Raw genomic sequence first — 23,866 nt, 5'->3', positions numbered from 1 at the left:
CAAATTTTCCATAAGTGGTGGACTTGGAATGTGCCAAACAAACTGCACCTTCCTAGGTGAGGTGCAGCAAGGAAAAATATCTTACTTTCTCCTTGTTTTTTTCATCTTTCTATGTGTTCTGCATTCTCCAGTGTACATTGACAGAGGAAAAAGCTTCAGGGGATTGTTTTTGTGCAGAAAGATGCCCCTTCCTACACAAAAAGAATCAGCATGCAACAGAGGCACCCTTGCACCATGGTGCAAATCTGCTTGTCTTGGCACTAAACAGCCCATTTTGCGCCAGCCTTGAGGAAAGGATAAGAATGTGCTGTATTGAGATAAATAAAGCACATTCCTGCCATTTCCCTGTGACACAGCACAGGGCAGCAAGGTGACTTGCTGCACTGCGTCATTGGCCATAAATATGGCACAAAGTGTGTGCCACAGTAAGGTTGCACATTGTATGTGCGCTGCCTGAGGGCAGCCGTCTGCAGAGGGAAAATGGAATCCCATGGACCCCCCAAGCATCCACGGTCGGGTCTTTGAAGTTACTCACCGTGGGGTCTCTGTCCTCTCTTTAAAGTGCAGGCAGTACCCACCTGCACTGTGAAACGCGGGCCAGCTTGGAAGCAGCCATTCTTTATTTCACTGAATGTGCTGCTTCCAGGACAGCTGCAGGCTTGCGGCTGGCCTGAACGCAATACATTAATAAAATAGGGTGCACCGTCCCAGACTGGTGCAATCTGGGGAAGTGCGCCCATTTGGAAAATGTATCATGATGGTCTTTTATGGTGCAGAGCAGACCACCTGTTAAATACACCTGCAAAGTATCTTGGTATCATTTAACCTGAAATGGTAATATTTTACCACACAGCTCAGGAACAGAAAGAGACAAACCTTGTCCGCTGTTTCCGAGCTTAACACCTGGTAAATTAATTTACTGTATGCCCTCCAGCTGCATAAAGCAGGCAATGGGCTGTGTGGTGCACCAAAAGAAACACATTGCAATCACAGCCACTGGGACGTTTCGCTTAGAGGACTCAAAAAATAAGAATTCTTGTAAATGACCTGCACTTCCTTGACATACATTCCTAGTTCAAACAGATTATATTATGTGTAACAAGGATGTTTGTAAAATGAAACACATTAGTTGCAACTTTGTAGATGGTTCATTCTTGCACTCAGGCCATGAAACTCTGAGAATCACTCTTTGGTATTGTTAATGTATTTATGTGATTTAATGAGCTTCTGTGTTTTGTCTTCACGGGAAAACAAAACTCCTACACACTTAAATATTTCAAACAGAGCTTTAAGGGAGAGTATTTTGTTACTTTGTTGGTGTCAAATCATGTTCATGCAGATAGCTATCATTCAGAAGAAGCTCTAAACATTATGCATGGCCTTTAACATCCACTGAATTGTATCAGATGTGCTGATGTGTTTTAATATAGAGGTACATATGGGGCAGAAACTGAGATAGGGAGAAGTGGAGCAAAGGGAAAACCCATGGCTTGTGCTGGTCCAAAGGTGGTTTCTGGTAGGAATTTGTGCAGAGGGCAAACTGGTATCATGCTATCTTGGTTATCTTAGCAAAATGTTCTTAGGAGTGGAGGGACTCAACTTTCAAGTTAAACAATTAGGCTTGGATCAATGTTTGCTTAAAGCTATTAGCAAACAGGAGAAATGTTGTCCTAGTTGAGTCCAGTTTTAGGTACGTGCTTGAGTTGACACCAAATTCTGAATCAGCTAATACAAGATATACATCATTGTGTAGTAGTGGATTTAGCAAAGGCTCAATAGTTTTCATACAGAGGAAGCGTCTTATAAAGCAGATACATAAAGGTGAGATCATGATTAGTATTCAGGAATGGGGACATGATGCCATTTAATAAGCTGGATTCATAGTCAGATGCCAAAGCTAAGAGTAGCACCTTGCTGTCTAGCTGCCTGTCCAATAATTCTGCTCCAAAAAATTATTAGTGGGGAAATTCATCGGCAAAAAACATTGGAGCAATGCTTGGCCACCATTCTGCAAAGTTTAGAATATTCACGAAACTGTCTTCCACAGCCCTACTTATATTAACAGAGAACTGTTGTTTATGTTCAAACTTGTATAAACAAGTATGCCTTAGTAACTCTAATTTTACTGGTACAGAATGCTTAGCATATCTTCCTTTCAATGGGGCATAGTCAAGATTTCATTTGATGACAAAGTAAGCCACACCTGAAAAATAGTTTAGGTCAACAATGCTGCATAATCTCATTGGCCTTGTTTGCATTTTATGACATATGTTGCCCGCGTTCTTCTGCTTTTTCTTCTGTATACATGCCCATGAAATTCTATTAACTTATTCAATTTTAGAAACGTGTTCATTTAGGTTTGCTGTTTACTGAGTTCATTCCTTTAGGATCTCTCCTTTGCCTCTCTCAGACTCTGATTTGAAGTATGTCTCCTCCTGTATTAGTATATGTTTCACAGATCCACCTTAGATCTTTCTTGTTCTCTTCCAGTGCTCTGTAGATCCAGTCACTGGAGAACCTCAGGATGACCTGACTCCAGAAGCAGTACATTTCTGCCAGCAGTTGGGCAGTGGGGCCACACGGGTCTCTGAGGTGGTGAGCACAAAGGACCCAGCAATCTATGATGCAATCCAGAAGGCCATGGAGCGGGTGAATCTCAAGGCTTTAGGCTATACTCAGAAGGTACAGAAATGGACCATCCTAAAGAAGGACTTCTCTGTTGCTGGAGGTGAGCTCGGTAAGTGTACAGGGGGACCAGTGACCTTCAGAAAGCTCAGTACTTCCTGGAGGTAGGAAGTACAATCAAGAACCTGGAGATATTCTCCTCTTCAGATCTGGGAGGGCCAATTCACTAGTGCCCATGACACCTGATGTTAATTTTGAGCACATAGTCATGGACTTGTGAGTAGTGTTTTTAAAAATCAAGGTCAGCATGACACTCTGATGAACTTATAAAAACTCAGCATGATGCAGAAAAATGTCTGAATGAAACATAGCTCTTTTCCACTGTAGAAAGTCAGAGAGAGCTCCTTGCAGAACGGAGGATTTTATTGATGAAAGGTAAATATTCAGATACATGACCCTACTTTCCCGAAATAGTCAGTTAGGTAGATGCCTTGATGTGTGGGTGTAATCATCTTCATCTTAATGAAGTATCTTTCCAATTGGCTCCTCAACACAATAGTCATTTTTATGATTACGGATTTTGGTTTCTTTTTCATTAATTTCTCATAGTTTAATCCATCCACATTACAAAACTTGTACCAATATTATCCCAGCCAGACCAGTGCAATAGAAAAATCAGCAACTACTCTGAGCATTTTTTCTTCATCTGCACAATTTGTGAAACAAAAGCTTGAATCAATATCCTGATATTTTCTGTTCTCTAGCACACAGCCAGAAAATAGGATTTTTGGACTCCCTGGCACCATGGACTTAGTCAGCGTGCCAATGTCAGACAGAAAAGCTGATTAAATGCAAATGGCCCTTCACCCACTGATAATTACTTGAGTGAGGTGTGCTCTATGTAACAATCGGTCCTATTAGATTGCACAGAGATAGCTTGTAGAACTCCAAAACACTTTTTCATCATAAATAGTGTGAGAAATTGTGTTGTCGGTTGAGTGGGGTGTTGAACAAGTTCACGCAACAGACATAATCCCTGCCAGGGTGAACCTTAAAAGTAAATTAACATGTGCTTAACTCTCAGGTAACTTGGTACAAAAGCAGTTAGGATTAAATGAGAGGCTGTGTAAAGTATTTATGCAGCACAAACACAGTAATAAACTGACAACATAACACAAGAAAAATCCCACATCAATTTAGAAAAGTTCAGTACATTTTAATAATGTATTTGATATCAAAATGACAAACATCCGATCAGTAGAACCAGAGTTATTTATTTTTAAAGTTAAAAGTAAAAGCTAGCACCTAAAAGAATAAAGTGCCAAACGCCAACACCACGATGGAGCATGGACCGGATACAAAAAGTAGATTGGGACCGGTTAGAGTTTACCCTTGGACTTATAAGAAATTTTAGCACAAATTGTCTGAGAAGGTAAAGGTGACTGGGGTTAGACTGCAGGCTGTGTCTGATGAGTGGCAGATGGGGTTACTCCGTCACTAACATAACACTTATCCAATTTGCTGTATTATGCTTCCATTATATCAGATAGAAATTGTAATTTGGCAGACAGGATCTTCATCACATTTGTGATGGAGTGACCCATCTGCCAAAGCCTAAATCAGGCCCTTAGTCTTTGTTTTGGAAGTCGAAAACCTCTATTGGGATGCATTTGCAAGCTGTAGCCGACAAAGGTTCCCTGAGGTTGAATACCCCCTCTGCCCAGGACGGCTGAACAGGATTTGCTGCTGCAGAGAAGAACATAGCTGGACATGCCGCAAAGTCAGGCTGACCAGAAATGCACCTTGTGTGGATCGACAAACAGATAGGTTGTGATCTCTTCTCGGTGCCTCAGAGGAATGTTTAGCACACACTTTTCTAAGTACAAAATGTAGGGTTTTGGCTACATTGACACCTTTAGCACATCTTCCAAGGGTTCAGGACTGGAGAGGTATCACTTGGAGGGCCGGACTCACTAAAACTGTGTCCAGGTGCGGGTACAAGATTATTTGAGCCTTTTCTGTCCATGAGGCTCTGATTAGAAGGCCAGCCAACTGGCCCTTGGAATCACCCCAATAGTCTTATGTTAAAGAGGTGGGACAAGGCTCAAGTATCAGGGAAGGCCTCTAATGGTTCAGGGCAGGCTTCAGCAGCAAAACACTCCTTCCAGCTGTAGCAAAGCAGTCTTTTTAAGTACACAGCAGGCCACAGCAGCAGGTAGTCCTCTGAGAGTCCTTTCCCAGGTCCAAAAGGTGAAATGAAGAGTGGGTCTGTAAGTTCTATTTTTATACCTGGTGCCTTCTTTGAGGTAGACGTTTCTGGAGAATTCCCTTTAAAGTTCTGTGAGTTTCCTGCCTTCCCTGCACTGGCTCCAGCCTGATTGCATGAACAGTGAGATAGTGTGAAGTCCTTTGTGTGAAAGCAGGGCATAGTACATTAACTTGTCAGTGGGACACTGCCCAACTCTGCCCCGTTCCTGCCAATGATGGCACATCTAATCCCTCTATTTTATGGCTGTCTGGAAGTAATAATCACTATCCAAGTGCCAACTACACACTGTCATGTGACCCAAGAATAGCCTGCAGGAATAAAACAGGGCAGGAAAATGCCAATTTTATACAAGTCACATTTTCAAAATTGTAACTTAAAATTCAACTTCTCTTTTTAAGTGGATTTTAAGATACACTTTCTTAGACATCAAATATGAATCGCCTACCCGTTCCTAGTCAAAAGTTAGCAAATGTTAAATGTATTAGGGCAACTCAATGTTATTTTATGGAGGTAGCCCTCACAAATGTGGGAGTATTTCACTATCAGGATATGTAAAACTTAAAAGTGCATACCCAATTTTTTCATGACAATGTATTCTGCCCAATGGAATGCCTAGGGCCTATCTTAGGGGTGACATATATGTAATGAAAGGGGATTTTAAGGCTTGGCAGTGGATTTTGAATGGCAACTGCACACACAGGCCCTGCAGTGGCAGACCTGGGACATGTTTTAAGGGCTACTTCAGTGGGTGGCTCAATCAGTGCTGCAGACCCGCTAATAGCATTTAATTTACAGGCCCTGAGTATATGGTATACCACTGTACAAGGGACTGGCAAGTATATTAAGGCCCGTATTTATGTGAAATGGCACACAACCGCACTAACGCAGATGTGTTTAATTTTTCCTAACGCGAGCTAACCCTAACACCATCCATGCGCCATATTTATAAAATTACAGACAAAGGCGCTAAGGAATAACTTGCATAAAAAATGATGCGAGCGGGAGGAGGATGGCGTTAGAGGGAATGGCGCTGCTGGGTCAGAAATGAAGATAGGCTGGTTAACGGCAAAAATGTAGCCAATTGTGGACACACCAATGTAACCATGTGTAGGATAGAAGTCACACACCTTAGCACCTGTTAGCAGTAGTAAAGTGTCCAGAGTCCTAACGTCAACAAAAACAAGGCCAGAAAAAGGAAGGAGGAAGGTAAAAAAGTTCAGGGAAACCCTGAAAAAAGGGCCAGGTTCAACACCCTCCAATAGGATAACATTGGGTATTCGTTTTTACATTTAATAAGCTGTTATTTTCAATTAAGAGCAGGGGGCTATGTCATGTTTGGTGTCTATGAAAGACAATAGTAATGATAAACCATCTTTAATAGTAAAATTTGATTTTTCATTACAATTTAAAAAATGACCCTTTTAGAAGTTGCCATTTTCCTTTCCTTAGCCCTCTGTCCCCTGAGCCTGTCTTTGGTCAGTCGACTGGGTGTTGCTGACAGATGTCTGAATTTCTCCCAAACAGCCACGCAATAGATGGATTTGGTGTGCCTCAAAAGGCCATCTGCTTGCAGAATGTGGGTGGTGGAGGTGAGGCAAACCCTACTTGCAACTGACATCATCTTGCTTCAAGAAACATGGGCCTCCCACTCATCCCCCTGGCATGACTTCACTGTATGTGAAACCTCAGCAATTCAATCTCAGGCTGGGGGAAATGCCTCCAGAGGTGTTGCAATTTATTTGAAAATTGAGCTAATGGTAAAAATAACAGTAATCAGTGAATAAATAATTCAAGCCAGAGTGCCATACCCTCCTGTATCATTGGAAGCATCTATCTCCATCCAAAGAGGTTGCGCCCTTCAGAAGCAACATTGAAAGACTGCAACATTTAGTGAGGATTTTTCAAATATTTGATCCCCCTCCTGAAGGAGCTTGGCAATGGATTTCCTTCTTGGCAGGCCTCTATTTATGTGTGATGGTCTAATGTGGCCGTAATTATTAGGATTTTTGTTTAAAAGCCCATATTGTTCATATCTTGCATAAAAAAGTAAATTAGGAATCCTTGTGTACATATTTGTTTTACCAGGACATATGATGGTTAGATTTTTACATCTGATACTGTCCCTGCACATTTGTAGCAGTTTCCTGAAATGTGATACTGTGTCCAGCTATTTGAGGCTTCATCTGGTAAAACAATGACAGTGTTTGGTCCAGTTATTTTATACTACTATGTTTGGTACACCTGTACCAGTTGGAGGAAACAAATGTGCAGTCACGTAGACTCTCCTAGCACATCATGATAGCTCTGTTGTTAATATATTGGTAGGCATGTATTTGCGTTAATACCTTTTTGTTTATATTATCAATCTTATTTCAGTTTTTTTAAAACTTCAGTGGTGTCACTTCCTTTGATGTCATCAGAGTTAAGAGATTAAGGGCCAGGTCTTTTGACATCACTTTCCTTGTTCAGAGGTACAGAATGTTACTTCCCCTATCCCTGACATTTTGGTAAATCAAAATATATGAGTCTTCATAAATAAAGACAGGCAGCAACCTCTTTAAACACAGGATTAGCAAGTATCATCTACGTTGAGCTAAAAAATAACAAAAACCTTTTAACACTCTGTTGGAAAGTGGATTATTAGAAGGAGTAAGCACATACCAACCACTAGCATTAAGGCCACCAACTACTGTAACCTAAAATCAAGGTCTCGAAACATCTGCCCCTGGCTCAACCCTTGGTAATTTGGCAAAGGGCAGGCAGGCTTAATTTAGGAGGTAGGTATTACCACATTTAAAAAAAAACACCAACACAGTAAATACGTAAGATACAGCACACAATAAACATCCCACACAAATTTATGAAAAATAGGAACTATTTGTATCTTTAAAATGACACCAAAACAACAAAAATCCAATACAGGGAACAAGAGATATAAATATTTAAAGATTCAATCAATAAAATGTGCACTCTAGTGCTTAGAAATCAATAGCGTCATCCAGGGACATCTGGCCGGGACAAAGTCAAAGTTTAAGGCTGATCTTGATGGAGCCCTGCTCGGATACACTGAGCGGAAGGCCTTAGTCAAAATGTTACCTTTGCACTTGAAAGCTTTTCTGGAGCTTTTCTCTCTCTGCATCGGCAGTCCCCTCCAGCAAGCAGATTTTGATGCAACATTTCCGTGCAACATTGGCTTTTCTGCAAGGCCCCCGGTCAAATCCTGGAAGTCTAGGGCTCTGGAGCTTTCAGCAGGATGAACCTGAAAATCATGCTGGCTCGCATTTTGAGGTAGTTGGCTTAACTCACAACATTGGGTCGGTCACCTTATGGAGTTTTCTCACAAACCTTCTCCAAACTTCTGGATCCCCTTCCAGAAGTTCTCCTTTGGGTCTCAAAGTGTCCAAAACACAAATCCATGGATCTAGCAAGCACTTCAATGGCCCTTGGAATTTTCGTACTTCAATTCCCACAATGCACCTGACCAAATCCCTAAAAGTCCACTGGCCGCACTCCAGTCTGAAGACTCTTGTGGAAGATGATGCAGAAAAGCTCTGTTTCTACCAGGGAGTCCACTCCTAAGTTCTTATTGAAGCAAGGCAATGTCCTTAGGACTGTTGTTCCAGTATGCAACAGGAGCATTCCTTCAGTTGGTTTGCAGACCTGGGATCCAGCAGGGCAGTACTTCTTCCCCTTGTTGTTTAAGACAACAGATCAGGATTTCCCTCCAGCAGAGCAAGACCTGGCTAAACCAACCTTTGGATCTGGCTCATTTCCATTTCCATTACCCCCCCCTTGTTCCAGATCCTCTGTAAACTCATTTCCTGTGCCTACCATCTGTCTGATGGGTACAGGAAAAGGGGGTAGGCCTGACTGGCATTCCTAGCTGTCCTGCTCTCTTTGAAGCCCAGTGTGATGTACCCAGCCCCCTTCCTCACTAGAACCCTGCAGCTGCAGAGCTCCCCCCACCAGATCATCTCTCCTCTATGCAGGCCCCTTATAACCTCAACAAAGAAGCCAGGCTAATCCTAGTAGGGCTGACCAATCAGGAGAGGCCACTAGCAGGCTGTATTTTGGCTTATAGAAAAGAAAGTCATATCACGTTTTTTCTGTATTAGGTATGATAAATTCAACAGTGGCAAGTTGTTGGACTCACCAATACCACTCTCTTGAGTCATCGAATTACACATTTAAGGCCATATGTATGAACACTTTTTCCCATAGACACAGAATGGGTAAAAACCTTTGCTACATCTGGCCCTTAGCTCCTTCCTAGCAATAATTATACTCATATAAAATATTCCAATGTTAGCCTATGAAGCTACACATCTACAATGGGGAAACTTGAAATCACCCTCAGCAGGGCACATGAAATATAGTTTATAATATCCTTGCTTCTAGTTATATGACACCCTGCTCCTAGGGCACCTAGGTGAGTCCTTAAGGGTGACAAATGTAAAAAGAAAACTGATTACCACTTTGGAGGTACCTTTAATTCCAAAGTTGAATTTGCATACATTTAAAGACAGTTTGCAAGACAAGACTGACTTCAAAAATGACAGCAGGCAACACCACAGTGCACATTTCAGGGCAGGATAACGGCCCTAACATATACTAGGGACTTATAGGTAGTTATAATCCCTTTTGCCTTTTCATATATTTGGAACTTACAGGAATCTGTTATGGCAAATTTTAAATTATAAATATGATCATATACCTTTTTATCAGAGCACTGGCCCGGATCTGGTTAGCAGATCCCAGGGAATAGTCAGGGGCAGTTACCACCAGTATTAGTCAGAGAAATAATGGGGGGTGAACATGCTAAAAGGGTGACTATCTCACACACTCAATGCACAGTATTGCAGATGTGGATTGATAAAATACCATTCAAGCCTACCTGGAATGAATAAAAACAACCCCTGACATGTGTTTTGTACTAGTTATAGCCCTTTAGAGAGGTACAACTTTATCCAGACACAAAAGGAAGCACCCAATAAAAGTTAAGACAATACTCTATCAGGCTTCGAATGTCACATAAATGATGCAAAAAGTGAAGCAGGGAACTCTAAGTTGTCCTAAAGTTCAGATGGGGAGCAGGCCCTGTGTATGGAGCTCCAAATGTCTGTTTTTCTAGCAGAGTGTTTCAGTTTAAGCATAGGATTACTACAGCCCCATTCATGCTGAGCAAGAAAGTGCCAATGCCTTCTGCCATTTTTACAGCAAACTCTTTATACATAGGATTAGTTAGTGCCATCACCACCAAGCTGAAAATGGCAAAAGCTTTTTAGCACTACAGGCACAATATTAAAGCTTGAAGTGGCAAAACACCATCCAATGTGGAATGAATGAAAGCACCCCCTGACATGTATTCTGATCTAATTAGAGCTCATTAGAGAGGTATAGGTTTGTCCAGACACAAGGGAGCACCCAGTATAAGTCAATACTCTTCCAGGGTTAGAGTGCCCAATAAGTAATGCACAAAAGGAAGCGGAGTACTCTGGGTTTGTCTCAAGTTTAGGTGGAGAGCAGATACTTCATATGGAGCACTCTACAGCACCACCGGCACTCTGATTCTGCTCACCTGAATGCATGTGTATATGTATGTATAGTGTTTGGGAGTGTTCTATTCCCACTTCCAGCCTAGAAAGCAATTAATTTTTGTCCATTAGTAGTGAATCTTCAGATTTTTTTACTGTGGAAATGGGTCAGAGAGATGAGTGTGTATGGACATAAAGCTGGGTGCTTTATTAGGGGAAGGACCTGAAATGACCAAACTCCAAATGAGGCTCAACGACTTTTTAATTCTAGAAAACACACAGGTTATTGTATTGCATTCAGTTATGTTTGTGTTATGTTACAGAAAGACTTGATCACTAATGTATCTACCACTTCACACTGTCAGAATTAACCTCTCCAGTGTTATTTTCAAGAAAAGCCAGAAACAACCCCCTTTTCACAATACCACTCCATATTGTGCTTTACAATTGTCACTTGTAAATTGCATCTCCATGACCCTCTTTTCTCCCTCCTGATGTTCAGGATGAGTTTTTTGTCTAGTTGTTTTTACTAACATTGCCTTAATCTTAAATCAAGATTTACTGAGCTTGCCAAGAGAATTTACCCCTTTGTAGATTTTTCCTCTGAGCTGTACCCCCTTAAAGGAGACACTTCTCACCTTACACATATAGCTAGTATCTGAGAGCGTTGCCCTTTCCTCTTGCAATCTGGAAGTGCACTTAACAAATCCTTTCACCATATAAGGCCTTGACACCTTTTTACCCTTAAATCCCTCATCCTTTATATTTACTTTTACACTCACTTTGATTGTCTACAGAAATCCTCTCAGGTTTCAAATATTTTCCTTTGAGTCAACCAACATATCTCATAACATACTATTGTACATGTCTCTTAATTTCTTCTTTTTACCTACTACTACACTCATACAATATATATAACTCATCTGCTCATCTGTTTCTGTTAATCCATCTCTCTACATTTTACAATACTCACATCTTTTAATTATGCAGTGTACAATGCAGCTTATAGACTTCTCACATCTCTGCCCAAGTGCCGCAGGTCCCGTTTTCTCAGATTGTGGTTGCTGCACGTGCCTTATATTATGCATGTGCATTATCTATATATATTTGAGATTTCAGTTTGAAGCAACATTTGTGTATGCATATATTCTATCATGTGCATTTACAAACAAATTCCAGGGGTAATTGATCAAGTATCTCTAATTGAAAATGCTCTACCTTTCTGATGTTATAATTATCTGGCTTATGCTTAAAATTTCAAAACAAATAAGTAAGCCTGGTTTGCAATTCTCTTTTACCACAGGCCTTTTTCTTCACTCTTTCCTTTATGGGAATCCGTCAAAATTCAGTTCCTTGGGTTCCAAAATAAGGCAATTGATTTAGAGTTGTCTGGCAATGTAAAGTACTATGGGCCTGAGTACAACTTTGGAGGGGGTGTTAATCCGTCCCAAAAGTGACGGTAAAGTGACGGATATACCACCAGCCGTATTACGAGTTCCATACGATATAATGGACTCGTAATACGGCTGGTGGTATATCCGTCACTTTACCGTCACTTTTGGGACGGATTAACACCTCCTCCAAAGTTGTAATCAGGCCCTATGTCTGTGGGAAATCTACTGTGGTGAAATATCCTCAGTCACTACTTTAACAAGAACATTTAATATTAAACATTAACATTTGATTTGGTACTGTGGAATTCAGGGTTACTTGTACATTGTAGTCTTAAGTCATTAATAGCTGTTATTTCCAATAGAAATCCTTCATCTGAGATTTCTGAAGCATGGGTATATTTGTGTCTGCAGATGAAGGTAGCAACCTCTTTCTGTGGGAGACTTCGGTAGATGACTGAGTATGAGAAGAGAAGTTAAAAAATGAGATTAGCCTACAGTCAATTATTGTTGATGGTAGTATCGTAATAATTTCCGATGGCCTCCTAGACTGAAGTTATATTATTGCCGTCCATGACCTGTGCCTTTCTGTTCCACTGAATTTTCCCTAAAAATGTTGTGGAGCTGAGATTTGGGTTGCAGAACTGGGCCCTTCAAGTGGATCAATTTTTTCCAGAGACTCTGTTAAGTATTCTGAAAACATTTTCTGGTCTATGCTTATGGCTGATCCAGGTTTTAGGTCATTTGTTTGCCTGTACTGATTCTAGGCAGGCCTTCCTTCTAGTGCTTTATATTAAACAAATACATTTGTTTACATTAAATATATGTACATTAATTGACAGAAGCTGGGTGTGTTTGTAGGAAACAAATCCTACTCTAAACTTTTCCTGCACTAGTCCTGGGGTGGGACTTCACCCCCCAGATTTACCAGTAAGGAGGGACCTGGATGCACAGCTGCTAACGTGTTCAAAGTGCAAGGGAAGTCACGCAGCCTGGGTTTGTTTTTTGGCCACAAATCTTGTTCTGAAGATTGCCTGCACTAGTCTTGGGGTGGGACTCCCTCACCTAGACTTAACAGTAAGGCATGGCCCCCGCACAGAGCAGCTGACATGCTTAAATGCATGAGTAGAGTCCTGGAGCACCATATGTTTTTGCAGTACCTGATGCACTTGAAAGCAACAGTGGTGTCATGCGACGCAAGTGTGTTTTTTGTCCACAAATCCTGCCGTGAACTTTGCCTGCACTAGTCCTGGGGTGGGACTTCATCTCCCAGAGTTACCAGTAAGGCGGGGCTCAGGCGCACAGCAGCTGATGCACTTAAAAGTGTCAATGGAGTTCTGCAACATGGGAAGAGTGGGGCATGCCCTGGGCATGCCTGGGCCAAAAGCAGGCCAAGAGCGGGCCAGTCTGCACCCGTCCAAAACCAGACGAGGTTGGGATGGGCCCACTTTCTTTAGAGATCATAACAGTGTACTCCGCTGATCTTGTGAAGATCTTCCCATCATTATAAACAACTACAGGTGAGGCTTTTTGCTGCATCTTAACCATAGGGAAACACAAAAGCACTAGAGTACCTCTGATAACACATCCCACACTGACCATCAATAGGATGCTGTAAAGGGCAGTTGGACTCATTGCCAATGAAATCAAGTTAACAGAGCATAGACTTTCCCTGGACTTTGGCACCTCATTAACTAAGCCCTCAGATAGTACATCTCCACATAACAGCAGTGTTGTTCCTTGGTTTTCTGAGACTGGGGTATATCTACTTCAAGTGCATGTCAGTGTTAGTAACTGTGATGATACTATTGATACCACACAGGATGGTCCTGTTATGGATACCTTAACCACTGCTGACAATGCCCCCTGCTTAGCAGTTAAAAGGAAAAGGCGCTCTATGATGGGCCAGGCAGCAAAACGATGCAGCTTCTCCACAAGAAATCGGTAAAGGTCAGCTCCTTTCATGGGTTCAGCCTCAATCGCAATCCCAATAAACTGAGACACAAACATGCGATTTCTTGCTGCAGGACTTTTTCCAGGTAATAGTTTGTGTGAGACAATCAGCAGCATCTTAGTGGGGAGATTAAAACCACTAACTTATTGCCTACATCGAGTAGAAAATATTTTGACTAATGCACTTAATCTTCCATCTGTGGAGCGCACCGGGGACGATGGAAATAAGTCACTTACAAGAGATCAAACTAGAGAAAGGCTAACGTTGACAGGAGATTGATTTCCCCCCCTGCAATCCCAATACACCCCGACCCCACTTCCATACCAGTACCCCCTCTCCCCACCCCTTTCCAGAACAGCACCCCCACCCCCTTCCAGAACAGCACCCCCACACCCCTTCCAGAATAGCACCGACCGAACCCCACCCCCTTCCAGAACAGCACCCCCACCCCCTTCCAGAACAGCACCCCCACACCCCTTCCAGAATAGCACCGACCGAACCCCACCCCCTTCCAGAACAGCACCCCCACCCCCTTCCAGAACAGCACCCCCACACCCCTTCCAGAATAGCAGCGACCGAACCCCACCCCCTTCCAGAACAGCACCCCATCCACCCTTCCATACCAGCACCCTCCTCCCCTCACCCCGCCTCACCACATACGTGCACATTCACACCCACACGCACCCTGCATACACTCATTCCCCAACACTTACATGCACACATTCACTCAGACGCATACATACATGCATTCACTCACTCACATTCATCCATACACGCATTCACTCACACTCATCCATACACGCATTCACTCATACATGCATTCACACAAACATTCCAACACGCACTCACTTCAACAATCATACACGCATTCAAACACCCATAAACACATACATACACTCACGCATACACACTTACATTCACACATGCAGACAACACCCACTCACACACAACACCCTTTACCCTTTCACCCCACTCTCCTGTTGGACGATCAACTTAACTTGTCCAAGGCAGAAGGTAGTCCGGCAGGGAACGGGAACAGGTCCTTCCAATCCATCAGGACACCACCCAGCCGTATTACAGGTTGTAATATCGCTGGCAGAGTCCTTTAGGCGGGGCGAGGCCTCTGCTCCTCTAACCGCCAGCACGACTACTGGAAGATTTCCACCCAATTTGTGGCAGAAATCCTTCAGTACTCGCAATATGGTGATTAGAAGACCGCCAGCAGTCTTCTGGTGCCCTCATAATGCCTAAGTTTTTATTACTCGTAATTTAGCAGACATAGGGGGTCATTACGACTCCCGCCGGACGCGGTGACCGCGCGCCTGGCGGGAGCCGCCAAAATACCGTACCGCGGTCGCAAGACCGCGGCGGGTATTTTGAGTTTTCCCCTGGGCTGGCGGGCGGCCTTCAAAAGGCCGCCCGCCAGCCCAGGGGAAAAGGACCTTCCCACCATGAAGCCGGCTCGTAATCGAGCCGGCGGAGTGGGAAGGTGCGACGGGTGCTACTGCACCCGTCGCGTATTTCACTGTCTGCTATGCAGACAGTGAAATACAAGCGGGGCCCTCTTACGGGGGCCCCGCGACACCCCCTACCGCCATCCTGTTCCTGGCGGGCGAACCGCCAGGAACAGGATGGCGGTAGGGGGTGTCAGAATCCCCAAGGCGGCGCAGCATGCTGCGCCGCCTAGTAGGATTCTGACGGGCAGCGGAAAACCGGCGGGAGACCGCCGGTTTTCCTGCACTGACCGCGGCCAAAGCGCCGCGGTCAGAATGCCCTAAGGGGCACCGCCAGGCTGTCGGCGGTGCTCCCGCCAACCGCGAGCCTGGCGGTCACAGACCGCCAGGCTCGTAATGAGGGCCATATTGTTGTATGGTACAGTTGTTCCCTCCATTTATAGTGATCACAATCCCATTGAAACTGCTTTTTTATTACACCCAAAAGGAAAGCCTAGGATTGATAATGGGGGTAGCAACTGGCAACGTGACCGCTAAACCTAGGTGCCATGTATTAGTGGCTTCTTTGTGCAAGCAACACAAACAGGTTACAGCTAATTTCCTGCAAGAAGTCATTCTGTTGCAGTGGGATTCACCAGTACAGGCCTCCCATTTTAAAAATAGTAAAACCTTCTGGGCTACAGTTTCGGACCTGAAATTAAAAAATTAGCCTATGAATTCATCACTTGCCACATTACAAGTCCTGGGAAGAGCATTTTGGGAAAATATATACTGCCAATGTGTCAGACGACATGTTTGTCATAGATATCAACCAACTGTTAAGTTTCCAGACGTCCCTTGACTAAGTTGAGGATCCTATTAATCAAAGTGTTGGAGGCAAGTCACCATGCCCAGATGGTGTCCCAATTGATTTAATAAAAATTGTCATATTTTGCACACTTCTCCTTACTAATGTTTTTAACAATCTTGTTTGTGCTCAGATACCTTACTCTTGCGGTACCTCCATAATCGTTCCCATATTCAAAAACGGGGATTGCTCTCTCCCAGGATGTTATAGGCCCATTTCATTTATTGATCAGTCAGTTTAAATCCTCAGGAGAGTAATTATGGCCTGAGTCAGTTCTATACCCCTGTCAATATGGGTTCAGGATTAAAGTGGGGACGGTCGAACAGTGTTTGAATTTAGATTTAGTTCTAGGAAAATGAACGGTAGCCAAACAGTCTCCTCCTTACCTTGCATTTATGGACCTATTGTCAACATTTGATTGTGTGAACCAGTTGAAATTTTGGAATATGTCAATCGCACATGGCCTGGACAAAACCTTAGTGCATTTTCTTGCATTCATGCAGAAAGATATGAAGGCTAGGGTCTGCATCAGCACACAAGGGGAGTACTCGGGAGATTTTGTTTTGTGAGCCCAGCTTTTTCTGTGCCCTAATACAACCCAGTTATCAAGAAATTTTAGGAGACTGGTAAAAGCCCCAGACGTTCTGGGTATTCTTGTTATTTGTTAAAAAAGTGTTTGTACTGCTACCCGTGCCTATTTACAGTAGGCTCCCTGTGTTTCAGCCAGCTTGGTGTTTTTCAATTGGTGTTTTTTTAGCTGTGACTGTTATACATTTCCAACATACACCTCACTGGCTAATCAGAGTGTGTTTAGGAGACTGCTTAATCTGCTCTGTGATTTAAACTGTGTTTAGAAAGGCTACTCACCACTTGTTTTTGCCTTGAAAAAGCTAAATATGTAAGTTCATGACAGGCAATATTTCAGTGGTTTTTAATCTGTCCCTTACCTGGAAAGTAGATTCTGCTAGCTTGGAAGTGTGGATCATGCTTGTCTGTATTCAAGGAGATTCTGAAAAGAGGAGCACCTCCTTCTCCCTTCTACAGTGGCTTGGGCTTGGTGGTTGACTCTCTATCTCCCAGGGAACCTGAGCCCTCCTCTAACACCTGCACTGGGCCTTTACGTTTGTGGAGGGCACCCCAAGACAGCCATCTCCATTTTGTGAGCCCAGCTTTCCCTGCGCCCTAATACAGCCCAGTGGTCAAGAAATCCTAGGAGACAGATAACAGCCCCAGACTTTCTGGGTATTCTTGTTCTTTGTTAAAGTGTTTGTGCTGCTACCCTGGCCTGTTTACAGTACTCTGTCTATGTTTCAGCCAGTTTTTTTTTTTTAGTCTGCTGTTTTGTTACCCATGATGTTTTGAACTGTCCCTCCTAGTTTTTGACAAAAGACTACATAAAGCCACCTGCTCAATTTTTTTAGAAAAGGCTACATACACCTCAGTGGCTAACCAGAGTGTATTTAGGAGACTGCTTAATCTGCTCTGTGTTTAGAAAATGTATGGACCACTTGTTTTTGCCTTGAAAAAGCTAAATATCTGCATGTTCGACAAACAATATTTCAGTGGTTTTCTATCTTTCCCTTACGTGGAAATGTAGACTTTGCTAGCTTGGAAGTGTGGATTCCACCTGTCGATATACAAGGAGATTCTAAATAGAGGAGCACCTCCCTTCCAAAGGGGCTTGGACTAAAGTTAACTTGTGTAGGAAGCTGGCCTGGCATGTGGTGGGTACCTATGGTACTTACACCTTATACAGGTCCAGGTACCTCTTATTAGTGTAGTGTAGTCAGTGTCTAGAAGCCAGGCTCTCTAGATGTAGCTGTGGATGAGCAGCTAAGGCTTATCTAGGAGACATGTAAAGCTCATGCAATACCACTGTAGTCACACTCAGTACTTACTCACATGAAAGAAAACACTCAGTGTTACAACAATAAAGGTACTCTATTTTGGTGACACAAATCCCGCTGTACTCCCTTTGGAGGTAAGTAATACAGAAGATTTGTACACTAGTATGCAGAAATAGGCATAGAAACAGTTAGAAAACAGTGGATTTAGTGAAAATCACATCAGGAAGAAATAGGCCTAGTGGGAGAACAAACCATATACTAAAACAATGGAATGCGAAAGTCGGTCCCCCACCTAGGTAAGTGTAGTGTGTAGAGGGGGGCTAGGAGTACTAGGAAAGCCCAAAGGTAAGTACCACAACCCACCCCAGCAACCAGGAAAACAGGAGTAAATCACAGTAAGTTTCCCAGAACACACACAGAGAGATAAAGAAGAATAATGCAAAGCCCAGAAGAGACTGCAAGACACCAACAGTGGATTCCTGAACAAGAAGCCCTGTGGAAGAAGGGAACCAAGTCCAAGAAGCACAGGAGTCCCTACCCACCAGGATGAAGGTGCAAAAGGTGAACTACCGGTGAAGAAGAAGAACCTTGAATTCAAGATGCCAAAACCCAGGGACCCTGTGGAGGAGCTCTGAGCACCACCCCTGGGGTGGCGATGAACAGGGGAGTGGTCACTCCCCTTTCCTTTGTCCAGTTTCACCCCAACACAGGAACTGGGGTTCCTTGAACAGGTGGAGACTGTTTTATGGAAGGAGGGCACCAAATATGCCCTTGAAAGCAATTCCAGTGTCTTGGGAAGACTACCCCTCCCAAGCCTGTAACACCTATTTCCAAAGGGAGAGGGTGTAACAATCCTTTGTTCAGCCTTCCTGGGCTTGAGCTTTTCAAGCAAGAGGAGAGCAGAAACCTGTCTGGGAGGTGGCAGCAGCTTGGGCTGCCTGGAAACCCTCAGACGGCTTCAATAGCAAAACTTGCGGTCCTCGAAGGAGCCCCTAGAGTGCATGGAAACATACAACCAATGCTTGCAAAAGCCTTGGGGAATGATTCTAACATGTTTGATACCAAACATGCCTAAGTTCAGAGTTACCATTATATAGTGGGACATAGGTAGTGACCTATATCCAGCACGTGCGTAAAATGACATCCCCGCACTCACGAACTCTGGGAAAATTGGACTGGAGTTCATGAGGGCACCTCTGCTAGTGCAGGTGTGCCCTCACACACAGGTATTTGGCACCCTGCCCTCTGAGCTGGAAGGCCTACCACAGAGGTGATGTATAAGTGACCTGGTGTAGTGAAAAGAGGCAGTGAAAGGGAGCTTGCACCTTTTCACGCAGGCTGCAATGGCAGTCCTGCAGAACCCTTTGCTTGGGCTCCCTATGGGTGGCAAAATATATGCTTCAGCCTATAGCGATCCCCTGGAACCCCAACCCACTGGGTACCTAGGTACCATGTACCAGAGACTTCGAAAGGGGCACCAGTGTGCCAATTGTGGGAGAAATACAGACTTTTGGGAGAGAAAGCATAATCACTGGGGTCCTGGTTAGCAGGATCCCAGTGAACACAGTCAAACACACTGACATCAGGCAGAAAAAGGAGGTAACCATGCCAAGAAAGAAGGTACTTTCCTACAACTTGGCCCTTAATTAAGTGTTTCTATTGGTTGTTGCATATATGTTGTTGTGATAGGTTGCTGGGACTAGTTTTTCCATTGTCTTAATGATTAGGGTTTGTGTTCTGATTGTACTAGGACACCTAATATTGTGCATCGCAGAACTGATCTGTCCAAGGCTATTGGATCCTTATGTAGCCTTCCGCAGCCAGAAGGGGGTGGTTGCCTCGTCCCCCTATTACATATATGGAAGTCTCAATGATGGGGTTGAGGTGTGGGGCATTTCACAATGTGAGGCTGTCCAGATTGAAGAGAATAGGGGCCAGATGTAGCAAATTCCGATTTTGCAAATTGGAAATTGCGAGTCGGTGCGACTCACAATTTCCAAATCAGATGCAGAACGGTGTCTCAGACACCGTCTGCGAATCTCAATGGGGTCGCAAAGACCCACCTCATTAATATTAATGAAGTGAGTCGCATTTTGCGACCTCATTGAGATTCCCTGCACTCACAGGGATGGTGGCCTGCTGGAGACAGCAGACCTCCATGTCTGTGACTGCTTTTTCAATAAAGCAGTTTTTTTTTTTGTATTGCAGCCCGTTTTCCTTAAAGGAAAACAAGTTGCAATACAAAAAAATAACAAAACCATTTGGTTGCGGTTTTTCAGAGTAGGCAGTGGTCCATTGGACCACTGCCTGCTCTATAAAAACATTAATGACAACATTCACAGAGGGGAATGGGCGAATGGGCGAATGGGTTACCACCAGTGTGACACTGGTGGTAACTGCGAATTGCTTTGCGACTGCGTTTGCGGTCACAAAGCAATTCTGCATCGCGGTGCGAGTAGCAAATAGGAAGGGAACACCCCTTCCTATGTGCGAGTCGCAGTCCCATTTTGCGAGTCGGTACCGACTCGCAAAATGGGAATGTGCATCTCAATGCGCGTTTTGCATGACGCAAACTGCGATTTTCGCAGTTTGCGCCATGCAAAACGCTTACTACATCTGGCCCTAGGTTCTGTGGGTAGCTCCTCTCTGCCCCTGTATCTTCTCCTTGTTTGTCACAGAGAGCTGGGCTCAGATTAAAGCCTGGCCTGTGTTACTGTGGCTTGCAATCTGGAGTAACGAGGAGGCTGCTCTAACAAAAGATATTATATTTGATTACCTTTCTCTTGATAGAGGACTTCAAATCGCCTGGTTGGCTGATGTAAAGTCTGAATACGGAAAGGCTGGAGAACAGTCTGCCTCTATGAACCCTATATCTTGTAATAGTTTAAGTAAAAAGAAGGTTGAACAAGCACTTTATGACTTTGAGCTCTCCGGATGAGGAGTTGAAGGTAAAACTAATGCTGCTGCGTATTGAAACCTGATGGAATTTCGCTCCCCGACAGATTATCTTTGGTGTGCCTGGGACCTTTGGTGCGTTTACTGTTATTAGTTTTAAATTTGTTATTAGTTTTAAATATTTCTTGTGATTACCATTGGGTTTTATGAATAATCTAGATGAAGGGCCCTGCCCCACCGATACAATTTCAGGTCAATCAATATTGCACTTTATATTTTCTTGAAAGTTGTATGTAAAGTGCACCAAATTCTTTTTAATCCCACTTTTAAAAAGGAAGTATTTTAATGTTAGACATTCTCAGATTATCTGATGATGAAGTTGTTCTGTACATTGCAGAGTTTTTAAAACAAGCTGTAGGAGCTCATAGAACCATGTTGTCCTAATTTTGCTGCTGAAATTGACGTATTTTATCATCTTTCATTGCTTGTTCATTTTATTGTACTGAATGTTGACTTTATGTCTTCAGCACCCAAAGAAAGTGAATTCAGAATTCTGAAAGAAGCTTTGCTCTGATTGTGATTATTGTGATTCCCTCTCCTTGTATCTATCAATTTGTTCTTCATTAATTGTAAGTGATTGTCAGAAATTAGAGTATTAATTGAGGGGTTGAGTACCCACCTCAAGTAATAACTGCAAACCTTGTCAGGGAACCACCAAAGTCATTAAATAATCCTGAACTCAGCTCACTGTTCATTATGGCACAGAGATGATAGCCTTTACTTAAATGCAATGTTCAAATTATTTATGCAATATCAAAACTGTAATGCAGTCAGAAACAACACAACAAAAAAAGCAAACCAATTTAGAAATATAAAATACATTTTAATAAATAAAATGGTACAAAAATAACAAAGATCCAATAAGGGAAATTGGAGTTAAGAATTGTTAAAGTTTAAACATAAATATAGTGCCAAAAAGCATTATGCTCCGACAGCAGTTATCTGGTTGCATGTGAACTGTACGTAGGCGCAAGTTAAAGCTGAAAACAATGAAGCATGCCTCAAATACAGAAGCCAGGCTCCACCAAGTTTGAAGTTTTACCTCTACACTTAGGTCCTCATTACAAGACCATGTTTCCAACGACCATATTATGAGGTTGCACACTGCCAGGATTTCCGGGGTGGTTACACCGCCACGAAAAGCCTGGTGGAAATGATCAACATAAAAGGAGGCACTCACCACCAGGAACACAGACACGTAAGCAGCCACCATGGAACCCGGACTTGAAGTCTTCCCACTGCTCCTGTTGGCCATACAACTACAGAACCAGCGACGAAGACAACAACCATAAGTACACCCACCTAGCACACACTGGAGGGAAGGCCCTTAGTACACAGCCATACACAACACACAACCACTGCATGGCTAAACATAGACACACACACAAACATACACCTGTACTAACACACAAACACATCTACCTACACACACCCAAACACAAACAACACACACCACAGCCAACATACACATACCACACCGCAAACACAAACCACCGTCACTGTCAAACACATCTATACACAACACCACCGAGTTACACCATGACAACACCATCGTAACCACACAAACGCATTGTCAGAGAGGCACACTGCACACCTCTACAGGAAAACACATACTGGCAGCAACACGTAGCAACATCATACAACCAATACAAACAATAACACTGCCAACAACATATCTTAGCACACGCCACGTCCACCCAGCACACAAAAGTACATCACAGATGCATCACAACACATACACCAATACCACACAATGCTACACACCAACACAACATATTACAACAAATTCATAGCACAACTCACCCACACAACTCATGTTGCTACACAAACACATCACATACACACAAGATACACACCAAATTGCACATGTACAATACATACATGTGGCAGGAAAGCCAGGACAAGTTTGTAACTATCTGCATCAACCGTGAAGTGGTGCAGATATATTAAAATATATAAGTAGATGTATAAATAACTATATACAAAATGGGCCTTCTGGCCAGTCAAATAGTCCTCATGCCCCTGGTACACTGGGCAATGTTTCTCGGCCCAACTCGACTCCTGACTTCAAAGTGGCCTCCACATGGCAGGGGCATCAATGTGGCAAGCAGAAACCTCAGGGGGGATGCGGTGGTGAGGTGGGTTACTGGGTTTGGAAGGGGTGTCCTTTGATTTAGGCTTCAAAGGAGGGGTTTGGCCATGAACCTCGACTTAGGGGAGGGTTCTTGGTTTTGGGTTTGGGAGGGCTCTCTCTAGCTTTTGTGGGGGTCGAAGTCTTAGGTGTGGTAGTAATATGTGCAGTACCAGGGGTGCCATGGGAGGACTGGGAGGTGGAAGAAGCGGGTTTGGGGAGGGTAGCAGCGTGCCTTAGGGAAACAGGGACTGGGTTCGAGGGAGGGAAAGGGGCAAACATACAAAAATTGTTTTTGTTTAGGAACACAAGGGCAGTCATGAGAAAACTGTTTGGGAGTGGAGGGAGAGGGAGTGCTTGAGAGGTGTGTACGGGTATGTGCCTTGGGTGCAGGTCCATGGGTGGATGCAATGTGTGTGCTGGGTGTCTGTTGGGTCGGTGTGTGTTGTCATTGAGGTGTACTGGGAGGACCAGGAGAGGAGATGCAAGGAGATGCCAGGGTGTATGTGTGAGTGTCCGTTGGGGTGGTGTGTGCAGGTAAGGAGCATGTACTGCATGTGGGGGTGTTGGTAGTAGTGGTGAGTGCAAATGTGGTGTATGGGGTGGATATATGCGGGTCAGCTATTGTGGTGATGGTGGGCAAGAGGGGACTGGTGCCTGGATCTTGGAGTGATGATGTGGTGATTGCAGGTTTGAGAGGTGCAGTGTCTGTGAGGGAGGAGGTGGTGGTGGAGTCTGTGTAGGGAGTGGATGTTGTTATGTCTGCAAGTGTATGTTGTCTGTGTGCATGGCGGTGGTCTGACTTGTGGTGTCTATTTTTCTTTGTAAACCGTGTCTGTTGAGGTGTATGAATGGGGGT

General features: G+C 43.6%; 1 protein-coding gene across 1 annotated transcript in view; it reads left to right on the top strand.

The window, feature by feature from the left end:
• The window catches only part of LOC138251486 (long-chain-fatty-acid--CoA ligase ACSBG2-like), a 280,648-nt gene that overhangs the window by 176,989 nt on the left and 79,793 nt on the right, over positions 1 to 23,866 (top strand). The window contains exon 12 of the mRNA XM_069205653.1: positions 2,491 to 2,737. Within this exon, the coding sequence (XP_069061754.1) occupies positions 2,491 to 2,737 (247 nt within the window). The remainder of the gene's footprint in view (positions 1 to 2,490; positions 2,738 to 23,866) is intronic.

This window comes from Pleurodeles waltl, chromosome 1_2, assembly GCF_031143425.1.
Source record: "Pleurodeles waltl isolate 20211129_DDA chromosome 1_2, aPleWal1.hap1.20221129, whole genome shotgun sequence".
Classification (NCBI taxonomy): Eukaryota; Metazoa; Chordata; class Amphibia; order Caudata; family Salamandridae; genus Pleurodeles; species Pleurodeles waltl.
This window is presented reverse-complemented; position numbering and strand designations above follow the sequence as displayed.